Source organism: Hakea prostrata, chromosome 9 (genome assembly GCF_041222555.1).
Source record: "Hakea prostrata isolate BN-2017 chromosome 9, UWA_Hpros_2, whole genome shotgun sequence".
NCBI classification, from domain to species: Eukaryota; Viridiplantae; Streptophyta; class Magnoliopsida; order Proteales; family Proteaceae; genus Hakea; species Hakea prostrata.
Genome location: NC_142608.1, coordinates 36,144,288 through 36,167,189, shown reverse-complemented (window position 1 = coordinate 36,167,189; position 22,902 = coordinate 36,144,288). Strand labels below are relative to the sequence as shown.

General features: G+C 38.0%; 2 protein-coding genes across 6 annotated transcripts in view; one reads left to right on the top strand and one right to left on the bottom strand.

The window, feature by feature from the left end:
* Positions 1-461: 461 nt before the first annotated feature.
* LOC149005174 (uncharacterized) lies at positions 462-3,790 on the top strand. Its single transcript, XM_089135807.1, has 3 exons — positions 462-864; positions 1,377-1,759; positions 2,042-3,790. Exons 1-3 carry the CDS (start codon positions 462-464, stop codon positions 3,788-3,790), a joined length of 2,535 nt encoding a protein of 844 aa, XP_088991933.1.
* Positions 3,791-3,914: 124 nt separating this feature from the next.
* Positions 3,915-22,902, bottom strand: part of LOC149005173 (putative GPI-anchored protein At1g61900) — a 37,179-nt gene continuing 18,191 nt past the window's right edge. For all 5 annotated transcript variants that reach the window (XM_089167741.1, XM_089167742.1, XM_089167744.1 and 2 more), the window contains 5 exons: positions 14,144-15,001; positions 8,060-8,305; positions 6,918-7,064; positions 6,071-6,121; positions 3,915-5,285 (listed from right to left, as the gene is read on the bottom strand). In XM_089167741.1, the coding sequence (XP_089023867.1) occupies positions 5,215-5,285; positions 6,071-6,121; positions 6,918-7,064; positions 8,060-8,305; positions 14,144-15,001 (1,373 nt within the window). In that variant the 3' untranslated portion in view covers positions 3,915-5,214. The remainder of the gene's footprint in view (positions 5,286-6,070; positions 6,122-6,917; positions 7,065-8,059; positions 8,306-14,143; positions 15,002-22,902) is intronic.

Genomic DNA, 22,902 nt, shown 5'->3' with positions numbered 1-22,902 from the left:
CTCACTATCATTCCAGGTAGCCACCCAATCTTAGGGTTTTCTCCCCCTCTTTTGGAGTCATATGATACGATCGCGTATCCCAAATTCCTCGATAACACGTTTCTTTCCATACCAGTTGGATTCTTCATCTTCACATTTCCTATTGGTTCAATGCCAGTGTCGCCTAGGATTATTGACGCGACCATGGTCAAACCCGATTACCTGGTTTGGTGCTATTTTATCCTCATCAAGATCAAAGCTAGCTTGGCCTCATAACCATAAACATCCTTAGCTAAGGAGTTTTGTAAGAAGGAAATCCAGATGATTCAAACTGAATACATCAATTGCTATCTTGACCAACTTGGAAACACCATAAATGAATAAATACAATGTGGTTTTCTGGCTTGGTTTTTCCAAATCATACTTAATTACTTTAAACCATTGGTGAAATTACTACACAATGTCTGTATATCTCTGATCAAATGATCCACCTTTCTGTTACCTCTCGGCAAAATGGGTTCTCTGTTATGGTTTCTTTCATCTATGGTGCTTCTAACGACAATCTTAGAGAATCGTTGTGGGAGGACATTATTCGGTTGGGTTCACAAGTCTCATCTCCTTGGGTTCTTATGGGAGATTTTAATGCTTATTTAAATCCAGATGACAAGGTGGGTGGAGGTCCTACTCCTATTCGCAAGTACAGACACTTCTGTAATTGCATGGATGTTGTGAACCTTTTTGATCTCCGGCGTATTGGTCACCGTTTTACTTGGAGTAACTACAGTGAAGGGGAGAATAGAATTTCTTCTAAAATTGACCATGTTATGGTCAATCAATCTTGGCTTAACACTTTCCCTACTTCCTTTGTCAACTTTGCAAATAAAGGTATTTTTGATCACTCACCTATGTTACTAAGCATTGATGTTCACAGCTTCAAGAAGAGGGGGAAACAATTCTATTTTTTTAATCATTGGGCTAACCACCCTGATTTTTTATCCCTAGTTCAATCTACTTGGCAGCAACAGGTCACATGTTCTCCTCTTTTGCTCTCTTGGCTAAGCTCCGTAAGTTGAAGGAGGAGCTAAAGGGTCGGAGTAGATTAGTGTATCATAATTTGGGTGGTCAAATTGAGGCTACGCGGACTTCCCTTGACCTCACTCAATCTTTATTGCAGCAAAATGGATTATCAGATGCTCTAATTCAAAAAGAAAAGACTAAGCTAGCAACCTATACTTGCCTCCTAAATGATAGAGAGAATGCCTTAAGAGAACAAGCAAGAACAAAGTGGATGAAAGAAGGAGATGGGAATACTTCTTTTTTCCATAGATCAATCCAATCTCGGAGGGCCAGGAACTAGGTCTCTGCAATTCATGATGGAAATGGCCAGCTCATTACAGATGAAGATGAGATTAGAGCGGAGGCAGTTAATTTTTATGAGAATGCTTTTTGTGGTTCCCCCCCTCTTGTATGCCCGCAATTTGACATCCCAATTGACAGATCCATTAGCCTTGATGAAGGAAGGTTACTCACCTGCCCAGTCACAGTTGAGGAGATCAAAGGGGTTGTATTCGAAGCAGATGATGAAAGTGCCCCTGGTACGGATGGCTTTGGTCCGGTTTTCTTTAAAAAAGCTTGGAGTATAATTGGAGAGGATGTTTGTCATGGGATATTGGATTTTTTCGAAAATCTTCGTATACCTCATACTCTCAAGCTTTCCCGGCTCACTCTTATTCCAAAGGGGCAAATCCATAATACTTTTGGTGATTTCCGCCCTATTGCGGTTAGTAGTTGTTTGTACCGTTTCATTACAAAAATCATCAATAACAGGTTAAAGATGGTTATTCATAAGGTGGTGGGCCCTAATCAAACCGCCTTCATGGAGGGTAAGTAGATCACTGATAATATCCTCTTAGGGCAAGAGATTCTTCATGACTATCAATTTGATCGGGGTGGAGCCCGCTTCACTACCATGATTGACCTTTGCAAAGCTTATGATTCCGTGCAATGGAGTTTCCTCTTCAACCTATTGAGTAAGCTCAATTTTCCTTCTCGCTTTATTCAGTGGGTGGTTCATTGTGTTGTTAACCCCAGTTTTGTTATCTTTTTGAATGGAGCTCCGTCAGCCAAATTTTATTCCAATAGGGGGTTGAGACAGGGTTGCCCGATGTCTCCTGTGCTGTTTAAGATTGTCCTTCAAGTTCTTGCTAACTCTCTCACCATGGCGGCTAGAGAGGGATTCTTTGATTATCATCCTCATTGTAGGAAACCTGATATTACTTCCATGTGTTTTGCGGATGACATATCTGTCTTGGGGGCGGCCACTCAAAAGAATGCAGAGACTCTCAACAAGCTCTTTGCGGATTTATCCACTTTGTCCGGGCTTTCTATCAATCGAAATAAATCTAATATTTTTTTTGCAAACTGCCCAAGTGGAATCATTGATATTTTCTATCAAAATTTGGGGTTCTCCAGCGGCACTTTCCCAGCTAAGTATTTGGGTGTTCCTCTATCTTGCAAAGCACTAAAGGTTCAAGACTTCAATGAGCTTTTTCAAAAGGTGGATCAACGACTTAACGCTTGGAAGAGTAAGGTTCTATCTTATGTAGGGAGGCTTACCCTTATCAAGTCAGTGCTTATGAGTATCATTTCTTATTGGCTACATGTCATCCCCTTCCCTAAAATTGTTGTTAATCATCTTGAGAGTTCGATGGCGAAATTCCTTTGGAAGGGTGGAAATGATCATGGGTCTTACAGAGTTGCGTGGAAGTCCATCTGTCGCCCTAAGGAGGAAGGTGGCTTGGGATTGCGAAGCCTAGTTGAGTGGAACCGAGCTGCTCTTGCTCGTCAGTTTTGGAACCTTGCTTCTAATCAACCCTCTTGTTGGGCTTTTTATATTCATCATAGGTGGTTGGAAAGGGACTCCATTTGGTCTCTAAGTACCCCTAGTAGATGTTCTTCTACTTTCAAAGCAATTTTGATGACTCGTGACATTGTGATGAAGTGCATTCAAGTTCGCCTTAAAGATGGGCAAAATACTCTTGTTTGGCATGATCCTTGGGCACCAAATGGCCCTCTAAAGACCACAAACTCTGATATAGTTGAAGCATTAGGAAGGAGAAAGAAGGATCTTGTGAGGGTTCTGTTAGATGACTATGGGTCGTGGCGCCTCACTATTAATGATCCTCTCCTTTTGAGCAAATGGAATGACATTCTCAAGGTTAAGCTTCACCCAAAACTCCCATGTGACTCAATGGTTTGGGCCCCATGCAGCAGTGGACATTTTTCCTTGTCTTCGGCTTATGAAGCTAACCACCTTCCTAAGCCTAAAGTCCCTTGGCATGCTCTTATATGGGGTTTTCATTGCCATCCTCGCTTCAGCTTCATTGCTTGGTTAGCCGCCCTTGACCGTTTACCCACCAAGGTGGTAATCGCGACGTGGAACAATCCCATTGACACGACTTGTGTTCTTTGTGGCAATGAGGTTGAATCTCAGTCGCATTTGTTTTTTTGTTGCACCTTCTCAAATGAGATGTGGAAGTCAATCCTCTCTCTCAATGATTTTTCCGTACAGCCCAGAGCTTCTTGGCATGAAGAATTGCAGTGGACAATGGATCATTTTGCTGGTAATGATATAATTAGTAGCGTTAGAAAGTTGTCCTTCTATTGTTGCATTTACAAGTTGTGGGAGGAAAGGAACAAACAAATATTTCAAGATAAGTGTCACAATAGTATTGGCATCGTTCGGCAGATTATTATGGATACTCAGCAACGCTTCACCGACATCTCTAAGCTTACTCCCGATAATGCCTGAAATAGAGACTTTTTCAATAACTGGGGCATTGCAGTCAATTTTAAACTTTTGGTTCCTAAAGTATTGAAATGGGAACCGCCGGACATTGGCTGGTTATGTGTGAACTACGATGGCTCTGTGCAAGAAGGATTGGATTGGGTGGTTATGGTTGTTTGGGGCGGAACTACAGTGGTGTTGTCATCTTTGCTATTACCGGTGGTATCCATGAGGACCGAATATTAGTTATGGAGTTGATTGCCATAAAGGCAAGTTTAGAACGTGCTTTACAAAGTGGTGCTCGAAGAATTCAAATCCGCTCTGATTCTCGCGAGGCCATTCTTATGATCTTGGGTTCTCATAGAGTTCCCCTAGTATGTTGATTCTTTGTTTGATGACATTTGCACACTTCAACGGAGTTGTAGGGATTGCCTCATTTTACACCATATTCGTGAGTTAAACCAAGGAGCCAACTTATTGGCAAGATTTCTCCAAGCTCCTAGCGAGATACAATTTGATCCGGAAGGGTTACCTCCTTGTTTGGATATTATTGTCTGTAATGATATTGCTGGAAAACCATACTATAGATTATAATCCTCTTATTTAGTTACTCTCTTAATACAGGCTCCTTATTCCAAAAAAAAAAAAAAAAAACTTTAAACCATTTTTTTTATTTTATTTTTTGATTGTCATGATAAGATGCTAAACAAGTCCAGTCAAAGTAAACGCCTACATGGAAAAGTCATTCGTATCAAACATGACTTGACCCCTTTAGGTTAAGCCTGGACCAAATACTTGTTTGCAGCCAAACGGGTCCACACGCTTAACCCACGAGTCGTGCTTTTCTCTGCGTCTCTTGACCGTACGCTGGATAAAATTCCCTTCCACTTCACCAACTCGTAGACAAAGTGGGTTTTTCAATCACAAGAAATTAGACTTATAGGTGTTTCTGCCTTAAAAAGTGGGTTGTCCTTCAGAAGCTTCTCCCATGCTAATAAATTCTTACACTAGGAGTTGTTCGTAACTGTTTCTGGAGATCTCATTGAGTGGATACCCCAGCTTGCTACACGATGTAAGACAATTCTCCCATGGGAATCACATGACCTCCAAAACGTGAAATAAACCCTAGGGAAACTTCCTTCAAAGACTTCTTTCCCTAAATGTAGTTTCTGATTTCTTGTCAATGGTACGTTCGCAAACCTAGAATGAGGGGTTTCTTTACCAACTTAATGATCACTATTTCTAACCCATTTGCAAACACCAAATGCTTCATGGATAGATCAAGGAAAATGAACCCAAAAAGGAGCAGGGAAAAAGGAAATTAACCCAAAAAAAAAAAAATGCTATACACAAGAAACCATGGACCAAAATTTACATGTAAACCAGCCAGGGATTTATCATCCCAGAAACCTAAGTATCCGCCAGCCGGAGCCTCAGCTTACCTCCCTTCAGCTTAGAACACTCGAAAGGAAAAACCAAAAAATGGGTATTAGGAATCCAAACCCTCTGGAACAGACACCTGCATCAATGAAACCCATGAAAATATAAGGAACTTAAACGGATGCAAAGCAATATTTTCAGATTCTAGCCAATATCATAACTTAGAAATAAAGAAACTAAATTTAGAAGGGTTACCGAATGGTTAAATTTGTGAAATAGTAAATGCAATTTGAATATATGATGAGTTGAAAGAATATCACATTTTCAAATGATACATCATACAAATATTTTCAGGGAGTAACCTTTGTTTTTATCTCCTCAATCAACATAGCTTAGGCATGGATGCATAAAATGCCGCGGCAATCATCCAAGCCTGTATCACTATGCAACTTCACCCAGTCACACATTTGTATATCCCTATTTCTTTTCTTTTTCTTTTTCTTTTTCTTTTTTTGGGTTGGTAGACTTTATATCCATCCATACTGTCTAGCACAGGGAGACTGGTAAACTGGCTTTTGTAATATTCAATTGCATGAAGAAACATATAAAAAATTAACCAAGAACTACACATTTTACATTCTACCCCATATACATATTTCACACAAATATCTTGAATCATCACTGAAGTATCAAGCTATTATCTAACGAGATGACATTCCCAAGGATCAAGATGATACAATATCAAAAAACTAAAATACTAGCAGTAACTGGATTGTTTCGTATGCTCCAATAGGCATTAAGGTAAGCACTAACTAAATCAAAAAGGGTTCAAGATGCCTTTGTGAGGAAGCCAAAAATCTATATTTTAACTACAGGAGACACAAGATAAGAAAATATCACATTTAACTTAAAAAGGTTACCAACCAGGTCTTGCATAGGCTTCTGAAGTTGGCAGCAGTGCAGGCAATGACATCTCTGCAATTTAATGAAGGGAAAACTTGAGAAATTTATTTTAAACGCTCATGAAATAGCACTGAAGATCACAACACTATCCTACAACATCACTTACCATAAATTTCCCTTCAGTATATCCCTCAGTATCTAGGCTAATCGTGAATAAAATTATACAGAGATGATGTTGCACAGTGAAATTGAATTAAGTGTGAACTGCACCAGGAGTCTTGTGTGATCTGTGTATTCCTATAATACTCATAGGAAGGTTTTAAAAGAACTTCATAAGACCAGCTACTATTGATGATGTGCAGAATGTTAGGCAACCAAGAAGCTTCATATACTAGGAATGAGGAAGTAAGGGATATATATTAAAGCTCATTTGGGGTATCTCCAATACACTACAAGCTACAAAAAGTCATTTGAGGTGCCATGGCCATGTACGGTGAAGGCCTGTGGATGCTCCAGTTAGGAAGAATGATTGGATTTCAGATTGAATGAATTAACAGAGCCCCAGGGCAGACTAAAAATAACACAAGGAAAAGTGGAAGGAAAGACATAGGCCTTGTACCAAGCATGACCTCAAATAGAGCTGATTGGAGGGCAAGGATCCATACAGCTGACCCTGTTTAGTTGGAATAAGGGTGAATTGTTGTTCTTGTTGTAATCCGTAGCATCCCAAAATTTAGGTTGCCAAGATCTCAGGCAGGAAACCTTGTTATTACAGGCTTCTTCAGAATTGTAAAATGTCATTAAAAAAAATTACCATAACAATAAATAGAAACTGAAGCTTCTATGTAATGATTTACAGTTCAGTTACCATGTGCACAAAGGGACAAGGATCCAAGCGAGGAAGATGACGGCCATGGAGCAGCAATGTTGCCACTCAAATCACAGGCAGAGGTAAAGCCAAAACCCGTGGAGTTATCATACACCACATCAGTAGGCAAGCTTGAAAGAAGACACCCTGCAATTTTGTATCCAATGCAGAATCAGAAACAGTCACAAAATAACTAACTGAATACTGAAATCTAGTAGTCATTATAATCTCACCAGTATTAAAAGACAAAATATCATGCAATCAATAGAAAATCTGGAGATGTAGACATCACAGTTCAATGAGCAACACTTGAAGGCCTTCTAAATTACCAAGTCAGCAAATCAGAATGGAATTTAGCATATGGGCTGGTTCATGAGTTTATGAAAGCTGAGCTAAACAGCTAGGGGAAAAGAGAAAAATTACAGCCATACCATATCTTTGTTATATAGGGCATTCCAAAGGTAGTACAGCTCAAGTGCATCTAGCCATGTATAGCGTACTACATAAACATTCTTGGGGGACACTAAATAAACATAATGATTACAAAAGATGATACAAGAAGAGTGAGGTGGCATCTGGTGTAATTTAATATTGCAAATGTGCCACATCTAATGAATGACTGCTGCAGGTCGCATAATTTCATAAAATTCCCCTCCGCCTCCCCCCCCCTTTTCTTTTTCCCCCTTCCTCCAAAATAGTCACAACCACATCATACTTTTCTACCATAAAAATGAAAAAAAAAGAATCATACCCTCAAACTCCCAGAAAGAAAGTTGACAAGGATCTAGAGGCAATTCAAATGACAGCAGAGTTTCACTCTAGACTACAAAACTGATGGCCTCTACAAAGTAGAAGTCCACCCCAGGTGCTGCACAGAAATTAAACTAATGGTTTTCAACCATCAGTTGCTCAAGAAATAGCATGGTACAGCCAATTGATGATTGCAGACTTCAGTCCATGACATTAAAAGAAAAAATTCAGAGACATGATCTTAATAGCAAACCTTCTTGCCCATATGCTCTTGCTATAATGAGGAGTAAATTGGGACAACAGAGAAAATCATTTGGATTACACACAGGGAGTACGTAGTCTCAATTATAATTTAATACAGAAATAAACCAGATAAACAGAATATTAATTACCCTGAACGGTGAAATCTTTCAAGTCTACATCACAGAGGTGATAAATATCTGTCATGATGCCTCCTTTCTGTAATATTGACCCAAAAAATGTAGCACAATGAATGGCCTGCCTATTTGTAACTAACATCTGCTTCTGCATCCCCGCAATATACGAATTTAATTTACCACAGCAGGAAGAATTAGGAGCAGCTGAACCACCACATGCTTTAATTACTTCAGAAGGCTGTCTAAATTCCAAAGGACAAGCTGCATTCACACAGATGATTTAGTTCAGTTAGTATCAAATCAAGGAGCTAATTACTCACAATTACTGAAATCAACATACAAATAAACTACAATAAGCTAGTAAATACAATAATCATAAGTAGCAGCTTGTTGTATTCTGGTTTTCTATCTTCAGACTGCACAAATAATTGCCAGCAGGAATTCAATAGCACATCTTTAATGTGTTAATTGTGATTGTGCAATCACACCATAGTAGAAATATTCTCAAGACAATAAATAAAGTGGCGGCCTCTGTCTCATTGACAAGCCAAATCATTCTTTCTCTTCTCTCTCTCTCTCAATTTGTATTCAGTATCAAAGTGCAATCCCTGCAGGGATTTATTTTTTGAAGTCCACTGCCACTGCTACCTCTGCTTGCCAAAGCTTCAGACTCTTGGTTCAGCATAGTTGACTAAAAATGTGCTGATGCATTTCGTACCATGCTCCTCACCATTTTCATACCCTCCAATTTGGCCCTGCTAAGTTGAGTGGAACAAATTACTTAGCTAGGTATCATGCAAGCCTTCCCACCATTCGGGATAATTACTTTTGATGGTATGTACATTACTGATGACACCCATATGCCCAATCGCAGACGTTGCCGCAATGGTCGGTGGATCATAATTGTAGTCTATAATCAAGGTACCAAAAAAGCCTCTGAGCAAAAATTCTTGGGGTAAGGCTGCATAGGAAAAATTGCCCCCTCCCCCCGGGGGGACTCCACTTGTGTAGAAGCTCTAGGCACCAAGTTCGCCCTTTACTCATATGCCCACAGAAATTCTGGCCAACGATAACCAGTAGATGCAGATGCCAAGTTGTTTAGCAAGAAAAATGTTAAGAGGAGCTCAAAAGCTTGGGGCTGATTCACTTCTAAAGTCAGTGAACCAACCCTGGGACACTGGGCCAGTTTATTTGGGCATGAGAGTTGTTGAGCCTCCCAGACCCAGATCATGGAGATATTCTTGTCATTATTGATGAGTCTTATAAGTCTTTAAGTGAAGGGCAGCAAACACTTTTAATGTTGCAACTTAACACTGCTGGGCATAAATATTTTGTCGCTGTTCAATCTAGTAAGTGAGGCCCATTTTTCCTATTAAAGGCTGAGAAGACCTCTGACCATAGCATGCGAAAGATGTCCACAAAGTGGGTCCCCCAAGCAGCAGGTAGTGTTCTATTTGACTTACAAAACTGAACTCCTTCCACGGGTTTCTAAATATTTTATTTCCCTTAGATCTGTTATCTTAGTTTCTAATTTCCTGTAAACCTCTCATTTCAGAAGTAGGAACCTTCTATTTTCTTTTGAGCAAGCCTTTGCTCTAAATGTATGTAGTAGGCTTGACACAGGCTCCCCACATTCTGACGATTGGCTAATGAAGCTTTGCTTTGAGTTCTCCTATTCTCTTGTCCATGATTGAGTGAGAAGACGACTTAGGCCCTTGCTGTGAGAGCTAAAACACCTCTACAGCATCAAACCTTCTAATTTCATTCCCCTTCATATCTTCACCTCTGCCCCTTCGGAAACAGCCCAAGCAAGAGCTCTCCTATTCTCTTGCCCATAATAGAATGAGAAGACAGGTTAAGCCCCATCTGTGAGAGCTAAACACCTCCATCACATCAAAACATCTAATTCCGTTCCCCTTCATATCTTCACCTCTGCCCATCAGAACACATCATACTTGTAGCAGAACATCAACATAACAAACCATACACTAAATCTATCTTGGTGGCTCAGTGTTTGCTGATTTTCTTCCAACCTTCTATTTTGTGCTGCCGACATATTTCTCGATTCGCCACCCAAACTGGCTAAAACTTTCAGCAGTGCTTCTCCCTCATAAACCACCAATTTGATCAATTTCTAAAAGGCTCATTTGTCTAGAAACCCTAAATTTCTGGTTTTTGCCCTAGTTGCTACTTGGAAATGTGGTAATCTTTTAGTCTCACATTAATTACAGGGCAGGAATAATGAATCAGCGGCAGGGTGTGCTTCCCAGTAATAAATCAGTGGAGAACATATAGAAAAAATAGATCAGCAGGTTGTCAACAGAAAATCATAAAATTGTAAGGTTTAATAAATGAAAGGAGCAACCAGGATTTGGCTTCCAAAATAGCCCTGAAAAAGATCAACTTCAACAGAAAAGGGAGAAACAATATCATCTTCCATGAGTCAACAACTTAGCGACTTGAAAGAATCTTGTGGGCAGTGGCAGAGCACTCCATTGATGAGAGAGGGAGGCTTAAGGCACAGCATAAGCAGCAACACATGGATTCATACCACAGGGCTTAAGAAGAGGGAGAGGGGAGGAAATCAGCAGAAGGAAGAATAAGACACCCATGATTTGATCAAAGGAGCTTCGGTACCATGTTATGGAACCAGAATCTTGCAACCAAACAAGCAAAAGGGAAAGAAGAGAAAAGAGACGGCTCATGTTGTGGGAAGCCGCCTGTAGCTAATTTTTACATGTAGCAACAAGTCCCTCATATAAGGGGTTGTATGGAAACCATCTCATTTCTCTGTCTCTGTGCTCAATTCCATTTTGGGCACCAAAACAGCTAAAATCTTGTACGGTAATCCAGCTCAAAAAAAGTGTGCCAGTTCAAGAAAATGGGATGGAGCAGCTCTTTGCACACTTTTTTCTCAGAAATGAGAAGCTCCAAATTGAAGCTTCTTGGGCATGGGCACGGTTTTGAGAAAAATGCGGAGGCACCCTTGAAAAAAACCTGGCCAAAACGTCTTTCAAGGCTAATCAAGTCATTTGACTTCAAAAACATAAACTCAGCTCAAGAAGACTAGAAACCCTCTTTTGTAACCCTAAAGCTCAGCGATACTTGCTCTCAAATCCTTGTTAAAGAGATCCACCATCGGCAGCTCTGCTTTCACTCCAAGGTACTTGAGACATGGCGAAACGTCTGATTTCAAGCCTACACAGGATACTGTTGGAGAAGATCGTTCCTCCTCCTAAGACCAATGCTGGTACTAATGTAGATACCGAATTTGATTGATCAAAACAGTACCCAAATAGGACCTTTTCACAGGGAGTCAATTGCAAATTTAATGGACAAAGGTGAAACAGAGTTTAGATGGGAAAGAGGGCTGAAACTAGAATGGTATTATAACGGGCTGAATAGATCTTCAAATAGGGGCAGAACTATAATGGAGAGTGACAATAACAATGTAACACGTAACACCCGGGCTTCACACCGCAAGGTGGATCGATTGGATCGAACACCAACCTACCTTGATCAAACACAAGGGTTCTCCAAAGAAGAGGAATGCTAGCAAGCAATTTGGTTTCAATTCATAAGTTGTGTCTTCACCTCTTACATAAGTCTCTTTATATAGCATTCTAAAGAGACATGAACATTAATGGTAACATCCAACCACTAGCTAACACCACCTACCTATTAATAACTCAACTACTACCTACCTCTTTTGACAAAGGAAAACTCCTTTGACAATGAGTTCTTTTATTTTCAAACCACAGCCCCTTTTATTGACTTTTCAAAATCTAGACTTGGGCTTAAGTCTTGACTATGAAGTTCAACATATGTGGGCTAACTTTAACCCACTAAAACAGTCCTAGCCCATGATAGCCATGGGCTGATTTGGGTGATAGCTTTAGGCCGTTAATGGGCCTAACCCAATGGGCTTTTTCTTCCTTAAATATGTCTTTAATTCTGCATCAGGTACTCTTCTTCCCAAGAAGACTAACCAGATAAACCTGAGTTCATGCAGGATGTTTCCTTTCGCAAACTTTGCCATTATAGGTTCTGTTTGATTGACAATCTGGTGAATGTTTTGCATGAACTTAAGCTAAACTCGGGGAAAGTGGTGGCGGCGGTAGGACCAGGAACACGAGACTGGGCAAGGAATGTCATCCCCATTTCTGTAAAAGAGGAAGATACTGTCCTATTGCCCAATTATGGTGGTACTCAAGTTAAACTCTATGATAGAGTAAGCATTGGATCTATACTATCATTTCTTTTCAGTCGTATTCTATGATCTTCAGATTTTTCTATTTTTATTGGTAATTAGTGGTTTTGATCTTTGGGTTACTAGGATTTGTTTTTCAGGTACTACATTTACAGGGACGATGACACTCTAGGTACTCTACACGATTGATTGGTGATTGATTCTCCTGATTGATTAGATGAATTGGAGGGGTTCACTTTTAGATTGGAAATTTGTGAGGCTTGGGTTCCAATGCTGTAGTCAATGAAACGTGAGGACAATGTATCATTCCTCCATTGGAGAGTTCGAATCAAATCGAAGCAATTTTGATATTTTTGTTACTTGCCCAGTTGCAATTACAACTTCTCTTCACATTCAGGGTGCTCTACATGATTGATTGGTTGTGGTTGATTCTCCTGATTGATTAGATGTATTGGAGGATTCACTTTTAGGTCACAAATTTGTGAGGTTTGGGTTCCTATGAAATGTAAGGAAAATGTATCATTCCCCCATTGGAGAGGCTTGGGGTCCTCTAGCAATTACAACCTAAAATCATTCTCTTCCACATTCAGACTCCTCAATTTTAGACGGTGTTTCCCAATTCCTTCTGCATCTCTTTTCATAATGAAGTAATTGAGGTTTAAGGAGTGATCCATCCAACCTTTTTCATGTTCTTCAATACCCTTTTTTGCACTGCTTTAGTAATTCTAAGATTTTTCAATGTTTTTCATTTGGATCAATGGTGAACGAGTTCCCAAGGTAAAGTGAAAGTTTTGAAGTACATTGAATTTCCAATGTAAATACAAGTTTGGAATTGCATATATAAAATAACTAAACAAAGATGAGGTAGGGAACATGATATCTTAACACAACATTCATAACAAAGTATCAGAAGATTGTTTCAGTGTTTGAGAAGGAAAAAAAGGACAAGAATTGGATGACTTCATTGTACATCACTACGAACATGTGTTGAGGTTTCATAAAAAGAACACATCTGTTGAGGGTGAAGTTTAAGTTTAAATAGATGTGTTTAACTTTTCTTAGTCCGTTTTATTAAAAAAAGAAAGTGTGCCCATCAGCTACAACCATACAATATTTCAACAGCCAGAAATGAGAAACAAAAACATGAAAAACTGTTTCTTGCCCATTTTCAAGAAATTAGCATAGAATCATTGCCATAGAACCCTTAAGTAACTATAGGCCGTCTCAATCATTATACTAAAGGTGCCTGAGAATCACACCACCTATGTTCTATTATTCTCCCTCTGCCAATCAACGTAAACTCTATCTGACAGAGCTTAATATTTTAAGGTATGTGATTTGAAAGATCTCATGGTCTTCTCCAGCAACTCTAGCTGTGGCTTGACATAAAAAATTCTCCAGTCCATGTACTGATGATGAATAAAATAAATATTAACTTTGTGGCTACTATATTACCTCTGTTTATCCATTTTATTACAAACATTACATCAGGGAACTCATCAAAATTCCCCCAATTTACACTTCTGAAGAAGAAGAAAGATCTTATGAAGAGCCAAGAAGCCAAGTTTTTCTAACCTATGAGCAACCAAGGAACAATGACCGTCTGGGGGTTGTATACTACAGTTGTAAATCATATAAGTATGTTTAGAGTCAGGACTTGAGTGAAAAATGGTGAGGTTTGTAAACCAAAATACAGAAACGGATATATACATCAAAACAGTAGTGTAAGATCTATCTGGAAAATGATTTATGTTAACATAGCCATTCTACAAGTTGAGAGAAGAACCAAAACTAGCAGAAAATTTACCCAACAGATAAAAAGCGATACACATCAGACATATTCTCCAATACTAACTGTATAATGTCAAGGTTAGCGAACAACATCATACCTTTGTTAATTTTGCAGGCAGACAATATTCGAAATGCAGTGTTTGCAGCATCCGATGACAGCTTCCTTGAAAGCCAGGAGTATACCACCCGTTTACAATCATTAAGGGTGTTTATCCCATTAGACTCTTCCACTACATCTGCATTTGCAAAAATAGTTGATCCTGCTGATGAAATGCGTAAAGCAGCTTCCGTGATAGCAGGCTGGCATATTGGCCTACAGCATTCCTTAAGTGGATCAATGCTACTGCAAGCATCAAGTAATTTGCTTGTGTTTACCATTTTCTCAAATGTAGTTGCATCCATCACTGGACAGGACCCACCAGTGAGGTTCAATGAATTTATGGAGCAAAGACTATGTATTGTGCTGTTTTCTGCCCCTCTGCTGGATAATATACTGATAATATCTGCGAAACACTCATTGGCCACTCCCATTGGGAAAACCAGCTCATCCAACTTCATACTGTGATGACCTTGGGCAATGTGTAGTAAACTATTAACCTGAGGGCAACAGATAACATTCCCAAGAACTGGACCCAAAGGTGGACCACAATCTATTGCAGTTTTCTCCATGATTTTCGAAATAGCAGAGAAGTTTAACGGGCATTTTCCAGTCAAGATTGGCTCATACGGGGTAGGGAATGGTGGGTACATTGGTGACAACGGTTCTGCTGGAATTGGATAATGTGGAATCACAGATGGTGAAATCTCTATAGGATCGAAAAGCCCACTACTAGGGGAGCTAGCAAGGACAGCAATGGGAATAAGAGGACTGGGCCCAACTGTTGTCTGCACTGCCACTACATCTTGAAAACTAGATAAAAGGACAGCAAAGAAAACGAACCAATAGCACAAAGAATCTGCAAGGAAATATTAACAGGTCTTAACATTTGGCATCCATTAAGCATACACAAATTGAAGAGACTCAAAAACCAAAAATATCTACTCAGAAATGAAGTCTCAGACAATCAGTCTCGTCTCCATCCTGTTTACTGTAAATATGTTGGTTAACCAATTCTTGAAAAGTACCAAAGAGGAAACACATAAAGAGAGAGAGAGAGAGAGAGAGAGAGAGAGAGAGAGAGAGAGAGAGAGAGAGAGAGAGACAACGATGAGAGCCCTTTTGTTACCATCACCAATAACAGCACAGACAGCTGTACAACATTAAGGAAGAATTTATTTACCAAAAAAAAAAAAACACTGGCAGTTCAACTGGTGCAACAAGAAGTCTCCAACTAGAACGAGATTTGAAGAAATTCAGGATCACCAGAACAGAGTAAATAACATTGAAGGAGAAAATTTTATCTTGAAATAGGAAATCAGATAACCCTGATGATGCAGTAGCTCATTGGACCATTACAAACTCATTTGGGAGCCTAAGCCAAGACAAGCTAGATCCAAATCTAGTCCAAGTCCAGATACTTAGGGATTCATTTAATAGTTTGCAATTTAATGGTAATCTGTTATTTTAACTTTATATTTGGGATTTATATTTAGGAATGACCATATTAGAGCGAGGTTCAAATTGGGAGTAGTTCTGTTTCATAACAAACATAGAAAGAGTCATTCAAGGTATGGTCATGTCCAACAAAGGCCTCTGCATGGCCCAGTTCGAAGGACTGCCCTGATTCAGATAGAGGGGACCAAAAGAGACAAGGGCAGACCTAAGATAACCATAGAAGAAGTGGTGAAGAAAAAGATGCTTGGCTTAGGCCTTGTGCATGTTATGACTTCAAATAGAACTGACTGAAGAGAAAAGATCCAAGTGGTCAACCCCATTTAATTGGATCAAGATGTTGCAATGCCGCCATCGTATTACAATCATTTTTCAGGCCTAGAGTAAAATGTTGGGCGGTTTAGCAGTATGTAGCTAAAACTTTTTTTTTAATGGATCCAAGCTGAAAAGGATTCATCTTCATCATCATCAAGCCTTGTCCCAACTAAATGGGGTCGGCTACACGGTTTCTTGCCTTCCAATCAGCTCTGTTTGAGGTCATACCAGATACAAGGCCTAAGCCATGCATATCCTTTCTCACCACTTCTCTTAAGGTTATCTTAGGTCTTCCCTCTAGCTCTTCTAATTCCTTCAATCTAGATTATATCACTTCTCCTTACAGTGGCATTTACAAGCCTCCGTTGAATGTGGTTGTGCCACCTCAAACAGACTTTCTCATAGCTTATCACTTATTGGAGTTACTCCTCAACCAACTCTAAAATGATCATTCCTTACCCTATATTTCCTAGTTTTGCCACTCATCCATCTTAGCATATTCATTTTTGCTACATTGAGTTTATTTATATGATTCTTTTAACAGCCCAACTATGCACCATATATCATAGCTGGTCAAACGACAGTCCCATAGAATTTTCCTTTGAGCTTTAAAGGAATACGTCGATCACACAAGACCCCAAATGCGCCTCTCCGCTTCACCCTATTTTAATTCTTTGGAAAACATCATCCTCTATATCACCTTATTTATTTATGATTGAACCAAGGTACCCAAAACAATCACTTTGAGAGATCTCCTTATCATCAAGTTCACCACCTCATTGTCCACCCGATCAAGACCAAAGTTACAAACTAGATATTATGTCTTTGTTCTACTTAGTTTTCAGTATTTTGATTCCAAAGTTGCTCTACATTATTTTAGCTTAGTATTAATCCTTACTTGAGTCTCATTTATCAAAATGATATCATCAGTAAAAAGCATACACCAAGGACTCTCATCTTGAATGTCTTTGGTTAATTCATCCATTATAAGTGCAAATAAACATGGGCTTAAAACTAATCATTTGATGTAGCCCAACTATAATTAGGAATTCATTACTTTGTCCCCTATTATTCTTACACTTATTAGTGAACCATTATACATATCATTAACTATGTCCACATATTTCACCCAAAAAAAAAAAACACTATATCCACATATTTACTTGCAACACTTGCTTTCTTTAGTACTCGCCAAATTAACGCTCTAAGAACTTTATCATAAGCTTTTTCTAAGTCAATAAATACCATATGAAAGTCCTTCCTACACTCTCTATACCTTTCCATAAGTCTCCTAATAAGGTAAGTAGCTTCCATTGTGGATCTTTCCAACATAAAGTCAAATTGGTTTTCCATGATTGTGGTAAATTGTCTTAGACGGGTTTCAATTGCTCTCTCCCATAATTTCATAGTATGGATCATTAGTTTAATGCCTCTATAGTTATTAAAGCTTTGAATATCTCATTTATTTTTGGAGGAACCACGATGCTTCCTCCATTCATCTAGCATTTTCTTGTGCTAATAATCTTATTAAACAACTTAGTCAACCAAGTAAACCCGTAGGTTCCTAAGATACTTCTATTGGGATTTCATCAAGACCTTGTGTCTTGCTTATTTTCATCCTTCTTAGAGCTTCTTTTACTTTGGACATTGAAATTCTTCGTATATATGTTCGAAAATCAGTGACTTGCAACAAGAACAATAAGCCTTATCCCAACTAAATGCGGTTGGCTAGATGGTTCTTGCCCTCCAATTAGTTTTGTTTGAGGTCATGCTAGATACAAGACCTAAGTTATGTGTATCATTTCTCACCGCCTCTCTAAAGGGTTATCTTAGGTTTGCCCTAGCTCTTCTAGTTCCTTCAATCTGGATTATATCACTTCCTTGTACGGGGGCATTTATACACCTTCGTTGAACATGGTCATGCCATCCTCAAATGACTTTCTCATAACTAATCACTTATCGAAAGCAACTCTCAAACCAACTCTAATATAATAATTCTTTATCTTATCCTTCCTAGTTTTGCCACTCATCCTAATGCAAACCCCATTAAAGAATAAGAGACCCAAAGATCAATAAGGGATTGAAGACCGTTCTTCAAAAGGATTTGATGCAAGACCTTGACCCATTGCTTATAATGAAGCAAAAAACTTAGTATGTGAAGACGCCACAATCAGTTGTGGAACTGCGGATTGATAAGTTTTTATTCAAACGCCACGAAAATCCAATAAGTTCAATAAGTTTGGTCAAGAACCAAAGAGAATATAAAATCTCAAATTTGTATTAAAATCTTTGTGTCCTTGAAAATTCCAATTACATTATATATGTTGATAGCCGGGGAAAAAAAAAAGGAAAGAAGACCTTCCAAAGAAAAGAAAACATGATCTTCCAGAGAAAGGAAAGTAGAAATTACATAAAGAGAAATACCAAACAAAGGAATAGATAAACAACAATCAATTGTCAAATTTTGGGAAGTCAACCACAGCCAATATATCCTTCCATTATTCACACCATCCTTGACCAAAAAGAAAAGATAAGTTTCCAATCATGCTCTCCAATATATGTTATTGCCCAAAAAATATTGATATGAGTATATCTAGCAATTTATTGCTTTCTAATCAAGGAAAGTGACTGGTGCCTTTCTCATGCCAATTATTGCAACAATCCATTTTGGATATCATTCCAAATTATTCTAAGGTTTGAATTATGGAATTTCATCTTTGATAAACTTTATCAACACCTTCAATGGGCCTCCATGAGTTGGTTTGAGCCCAAGTAGCTTGAATGAGTCCATTAAGCACTTCTTTGAATTTCTTAGCCCTGCCTCTTCTAACGTGCCCAACTAGATTGATATTTCAATGGATTTTGAGTTAGGATTGCCTAGGTCTAAACGGGGTAGAGATTCAATATTTGTGATGGTGGATAGATTCTTCAAAATGACACATTTTATTCCATGTCACAAAACAGATGATGCTTCACATGTTGCTGATTTGTTTTTTAGGGAGATTGTGAGATTACATGGAATGCTAGGACAATTGTCTCAGATAAAGATGCTAAGTTCTTGAGTTACTTTTGGAAGGCCTTGTAGTGTAACTTAAGAACTAAGTTATTGTATTCTACTACTTATCATCCACAATCTGATGGTCAAACAGAAGTAGTAAATAGGACTTTGACTATTTTGTTGAGGGCTATAATTACAAAGGACATCAAAACATGTGAGGATTGTTTGCCACATGTTGAGTTTGCTTATAATTGTGCTATTCATTCTGCTACTAAGTTCTCACCACTTGAAATTGTTTATGGATTTAATCCTTTGACTCCATTGGATTTATCTCCACTACCTATTTCTGAGCATGTTAATTTTAAAGGAAAGTAAATAGCTGAATTTGTTAAACAAATCCATGAGAAGGCAAAACTCAACATGAAGTTAACCCGGGGATTGGATTTGGTTGCACATGAGAAAGGAGCGGTTTCCAGCAAAAAGAAGTTCCAAGCTGCTACCAAGAAGGGATGGACCTTTTCAAGTCCTCGAGCGGATCAATGACAATGCATATAAGCTCGATTTGCCTGGTGAGTACAATGTTAGTGCTACTTTTAATGTTACTAATCTAAGTCCGTTTGATGTAGGTGATGATTTGAGGATAAATCCTTTTCAAGAGGAGAGGAATGATGAAAATCATGACGCAATGTTAAAGGATCCAATTCAAGTGCTAGTTGGGCACTTGGGCCAGTTACAAAAGGTCAGTCTAAGAAATTCAAAGAAGCGCTTAATGGACTGATTCAAGCTACCTAGGCTCAAGCCAAATCATGGAGGCCCATTGAAGGTGTTGACCAAGTTTATCAAAGATGGAATTCCATAATTCAAACCTTGGAGTCATTTGGAATGATATCCAAAATGGATTGTTGCAATAATTGGCATGAAAAAGACAGCAATCACTTTCCTTGATTAGAGAGAGCAATAAATTGTCAGATATATTCATATCAAGATTTTTTGGACAATAACATAAATTGGAGAACATGATTGGAAACTTACCTTTTCTTTTTGGTCAAGGATGGCATGAATAGTGGAAGGATATACTAGTTGTGGTTGACTTCCCAAAATATGGCAATTGATTGTTTTTTGTCTCTTCCTTTGTTTGGTGTTTGGTGTTTGGTATTTCCCTTTATATAATTTCTACTTTCCTTTCTCTTGAAGATCATGCTTTCTTTTCTTTGGAAGATCTTCTTTCCTTTTTTTCTAGTTATCAACCTATACAATGTAATTGGAACACGAAGGACACAACAGTTTTTAACACAAATTTGAGAGTTTATATTCTCTTTGGTTCTTGACCAAAATTATTAAACTTATCGAATTTCCGTGGCATTCAAATTGAGACATAGCAGTTCCAAAACAAATTGTGACATCTTCAAATACCAAGGTTCTTGCTTCATTATAAGTATTGGGACGACATCCAAATCCTTTTGAAGAACGGTCTTGAATCTCTTATCGGTCATTAGGTCTCTTATTCTTTAACAGGGTTTGTATCACATCAATCGTAGCATCTTCATATCTACTACACTATGTTTATCTATCTGATTCTTTTTAACAACCCAACACTCTGCACCATACATCATATCTAGTCGAACAACAGTCCTACAGAATTTTTCTTTAAGCTTTGAAAGAATACATCAACTGCATAAGACCCTAGACGCTCCTCTCCACTTCATCCACCATATTTTAATTCTTCGGTGACTTGGTCAAGGCTAAAAGGGATTGGCGCTCTAAAATTCTTTCAATGTTGTTTACCACTTGCTTTATTTCCCTTTATTTATTTTATATTTTTTTGTCCATCTCTACTTGGATCCATATAGGTGACCCCATTAGGTTGAGATAAGGCTTAGTCCTTGTTGTATTGGGGAAGTTCACTTTGTTGGAGTCTTCCAGTCAAGGAGAAGCTGTATGTGCTTGCATGTAATTATCAACATCAGAGATTGAAGATAGATTTTCTTTTTTATATATATGTATAAAATACCCCAAAAGTTTTGCCAAAAGATTGTAAATGCAAGATCCCTGGATCTTGTAAAATTTTGAAATGTTCCAAAGATAAAGTCTCTAAAAATTACCTCAGACAACAAATCTTAGATTTTGAGGAATATGAAAATGAATCTGGTTACCAGCTTGATTCGGAAGACTAAATATTTCAATTGATAACCAGATAAAACAGATTGTAAAGAAACTCGAAAAGGCTAAGGTTATTCAAGATATAAATCCCCTTGAACATTCAACATTGGGATAAAGATAGGCCTTATATTAAACTTGAAATGAAAAACCCAGATATTAGGATTGTTACAGGCATTCCTAAATATAACACTAAAGATGATGAAGAGTTTGATTTACATATTAACGAACTCTTAAAGCTTGGATTAATCAGAAATTCTGATAGTCCCCATAGATCAGTTGCTTTTATTGTCAACAAAGAATCTGAAAAGAAAATATGTAAAAGCAAAATGGAAATAAATTATAAGCGTCTTAATGACAACACCGTTGATGATGCTTATAGTATTCCTAGAAGAGATTTTCTTATAGCTCATATTGATAAAGCTAAAATTTTTAGTAAATTTGACTTAAAGTCAGATTTTCATCAGATTATGGTACATAAAGATTCTATTCCATGGACAGCCTTTGTTACAAGTAGAGGACATTATGAGTGGCTAGTTATGCCATTTGGCCTAAAAAATGCCCCTTCGGTATTTCAGCGTAGAATGGACCAGATTTTCCTACCATATAGGAAATTTGTAGTCGTTTACATAGATGACATTCTGGTATATTCCCAGAATGAGAAAGATCACTTTCAACATTTGTTGGTGGTATTTAGATTATTTAAAGACCACGGCTTAGTTATTTCCAAAAAGAAAATGGAAATAGGGAAAGATGAGATCAAATTCCTAGGCTTAAATTTAGGTAAAGAACTCGTATCTTTACAAGACCACATTGCTAGAAAAGCCCTTTAATTTCTAGATAAACTTGAAGGAGTTACCTAAATAAGATCCTTTATTGGATTAGTTAACCAAGCCAGAGATTTTATAAGAGATCTTGGAAAAATGTTTGGACCACTCTATGCGAAAACCTCGCAAAAAGGAGAAAAAAAATTTAACCAACAAGATATTGCCTTAGTTAAAAGGATAAAAGAACTGATTTCTAAAGTACAACCTATAAGATATCCTAAAGAAGATTGTTTCATATTGTTGAAACTGACGGATCTCAATATGGATGGGGAGCAATTCTCAAAATTAGACCTAATAAGTATTCTACCAAGAATACTGAAGTTCTATGTAGATATGCGTCAGGATTACATAAAAACAAAACCCTTGCTGCAATAGACTTCAAAGTAGAATCAGTAATTAAAGGACTTGAAGCCTTTAAGTTCTTTTTATAGAATAAGGAGTTTTTAGTTCGCACTGATTGCAAAGCCATAGTTAAATTCTATAAAAATTTAAATGAAAACAAGATTTCTCAAAGAAGGTGGCTTGTCTTTCGAGATACAATAGTTAATAAAGGATTCAATATAAAATTTGAGCATGTTAAAGGTACTGACAATTTTATCGCAGATTATTTATCTAGAATAACATGTTTTCAAAATATTACAGCTGAGGAGCAGGTTTCATTATATGATCCTAACTATCACTTTGATTATGATTCAGATGGCTGATCCAGCTCAGAACAAAGATTTGTCTCCAAAGACGAAAGAAAAGCTGCTTGAAGAAGCAATAAAAGATACAGTGGGACAAACCACTAAAGATAAAAAGGTTGTAAAGATTAGTTCTCCTAACCTAAAGGAGAAACATGTTCCAAGAAGATGTAGATTTTGTCAGAACTATCTGTTTACCATTGACCCTAGATTCCAATTCAAGAATTTACTTGAAGTTGGTCAAGAAGATAAAGTTGTTTTGGATTATCTCTAGGTATCACACCATCAGGTGATCCAAAACCCAGCTGATAAAAACAAAAGAGAT

Excerpts from the sequence above, each read along its gene's own strand:
- LOC149005174 (XM_089135807.1), top strand. The coding sequence starts at position 462 with ATGATCCACCTTTCTGTTACCTCTCGGCAAAATGGGTTCTCTGTTATG. Across the intron at positions 865-1,376 it reads TGTCAACTTTGCAAATAAAG|ATGAAGATGAGATTAGAGCG; the intron begins GTATTTTTGATC and ends AGCTCATTACAG. Across the intron at positions 1,760-2,041 it reads GTGATTTCCGCCCTATTGCG|TGGGTGGTTCATTGTGTTGT; the intron begins GTTAGTAGTTGT and ends CGCTTTATTCAG.